The 2,341-nt window shown below is 37.0% G+C and overlaps 1 protein-coding gene across 1 annotated transcript; it reads right to left on the bottom strand.

Annotated features, from left to right (window-relative positions):
* Window positions 1-213: 213 nt before the first annotated feature.
* On the bottom strand, window positions 214-1,255 carry Vom1r35 (vomeronasal 1 receptor 35). Its single transcript, NM_001008919.2, has one exon. The coding sequence runs from the start codon at window positions 1,214-1,216 to the stop codon at window positions 302-304; it is 915 nt and encodes a 304-aa protein (NP_001008919.1). The 5' UTR covers window positions 1,217-1,255; the 3' UTR covers window positions 214-301.
* Window positions 1,256-2,341: the final 1,086 nt, after the last annotated feature.

Below are 2,341 nucleotides of genomic sequence, written 5' to 3' on the forward strand. Positions count from 1 at the left end.
AAAGCAATTACTTCCTAAAGTAATTTTAATTTTTATGATTTTTGGCTTCCTTTCTTATTTCTTATTTTCTTTCTGAAGGAGCAGAGAGCTGTGAGACAGGTTCACTGCATCCCATGCTCATGTGGATATACGGTTATAGGATGAGCTACCATATATTGCATGACAATCTACCCACCTCAACCTCCATAGTGCTCATATTATAATAGTGTGCCAAGAGTGATATTCAACATATTTGCAGAGAATAGAATATTGATGTCTGTTAGGAAAGTTCCAAGGAGTGTTGTCATTTTGACTATGATTTTCAGCAGTTGAATAATAGAGAACAAGGATCCTTAGAATCCCTTAAGATTAACAGTAATGGAGAAAAGGTGGGGAAACTTACAGCCAAAATTTCTCTGACACGCCTTAACCAGAGCCGAGAGTCCACAAAAGAAATGTGAAGGAAGGTACAAATACAGTCTAGAAGATAAAAGGTCACAAATGTGACCACCAGCATCAGGATGGTGTAGGCTGCTTTGGTCTCAGCATAACCTCTGTGGTCCTGATTGGAGGAGTGAATGTGCTGCAGTCTATGGTGGTGTCTGTTCAGGAGAATTACCATGGAGACACTGGTCCAGACAATGATGCTGATGAACACTGCATCATGGACAAACAACAAGATGCTCATGCCTACACTGAAACCAGTGGTGGAGCAAGCCCACTTGCTTTTAGAATTGGTATCATTATGCATTTTCTGTGGACCACTGATTTTCATTGGAATGTGAGCATTATTTAATACACTGAAAAACCAACAACTATAACAAGTATAACTCACAAATTTGGTGTCTCTTCTACTGAGTATCACCCTAGCCCAGGAACCAGGAGCAAGAGTGACAAACTGATAAGTGCTCAGGGAGCAGGTGGAGCACATGTTTGTGCTTCGAACCACAAGCCAAATGAAGTACCCAAGTTTACATTTTAGGTCAGTTGGAGGCTCCCTTGGCACAAAAAGTGTCATATTGTTTGGAAATGCAAAGAATAGAATCAAGGCATTGCCCACAGCTAAGTTGGCTAGAATAACTTGTATGGGCCTCTGTTGAGAGCCATTCAAGATAGGAGATAAATTATGGACAAATAGAAAAACGTTAACCACAGTCCCAACCCCAACCTGGCAAAGCAAGAGGATCTGAAGAGCTACTTCCTCTGTGGTTTTCACAGATTTATTCTGAGACAACATGGAGACAACTTCATTGGATAATGGAATAATGATCAGGTTGGACAGTGCTGTTTTCAAGAGTCTTCTCAATTCCTACCCTTTTCAATTGAAGTCTTTTTCCCCCAAGATGAGCAGCACTACTTTATCTCATTATGGCAGCGTTAACTGGAAACACTGTATATACATTGATCAAGGATATCTACTTAACACTTATTTTACTTTGCCTTTCCTTGTGATGGAATTGTGTGTGTGTGGTGCAACTCTCTCTCTTTCTCTTGGTCAACAACATGATACACGTTTTAACACAGTATAGGATCTGCATATTTGTAAATGAACATTTATAGACAGGAGTTCCTTTTTGCTTAATTAGAATTCAACATCTTTCCCCATGTTATAATAATGTGTTAAGAAGTACAAATTGCTTTTTGAAAATGTGGTTTTGACTCTAATGCCAGTTATTGATCTTTGTGAAACTTCTTTCCTTCATTTCCAGTCATCCATGCCAGCAAAAGAGTCATACACATAAGATAAAATATGTATATCTTTAAAATTATAATACAGGGCTGGAAAGATGGCTCAGCAGTTAAGAGCACTGGTTGCTGCTACAGAGTACCTTAGTACAATTTCCACAACTCACATAACAGCTCCAAAGTGTCTGTAACTCCAATTAGAAGGGATGTGGCATCTTCACCACCATACCTGCAGGCAAAACAAAAATGCACAAAAAAGTATTAAGTAAATAAAAATTTAGGGAATAAAATGCAAATTTAATAATTATCTTTTATAAAATAATGTGACTAAAGTATGTTTCCCTAAAATAATCCATCTAGTTTTGATGTATTTTACCTTCTTTGCCACAGTTATAGAATGCAAAATATTTCATAAAATGTCATTATTGTTCTCTTCACGTAGAAGAACCTTGATTTAGACAAATACCATATATGTGTGGAAAAAGTCTGTGGAACCCTAGCATATCATTGATCTATAAACTTCTGAAATGTATCTGTTTTTCTAAGGAATCAGGTGCTATACACATAATTGATTCATCTCCAATGTTATCATCCACAAATGAAACCATTAAAATCATTACTGTTTTTGCACACATAGATTTTTTTTAAACCCAGTTTTTGAAAGATCTTATTTTGC

This window comes from Rattus norvegicus, chromosome 1, assembly GCF_021556685.1.
Source record: "Rattus norvegicus strain SHRSP/BbbUtx chromosome 1, alternate assembly SHRSP_T2T, whole genome shotgun sequence".
NCBI lineage: Eukaryota > Metazoa > Chordata > Mammalia > Rodentia > Muridae > Rattus > Rattus norvegicus.

Coding starts and splice junctions, on each gene's coding strand:
- Vom1r35 (NM_001008919.2), bottom strand. CDS start 1,216: ATGTTGTCTCAGAATAAATCTGTGAAAACCACAGAGGAAGTAGCTCTT.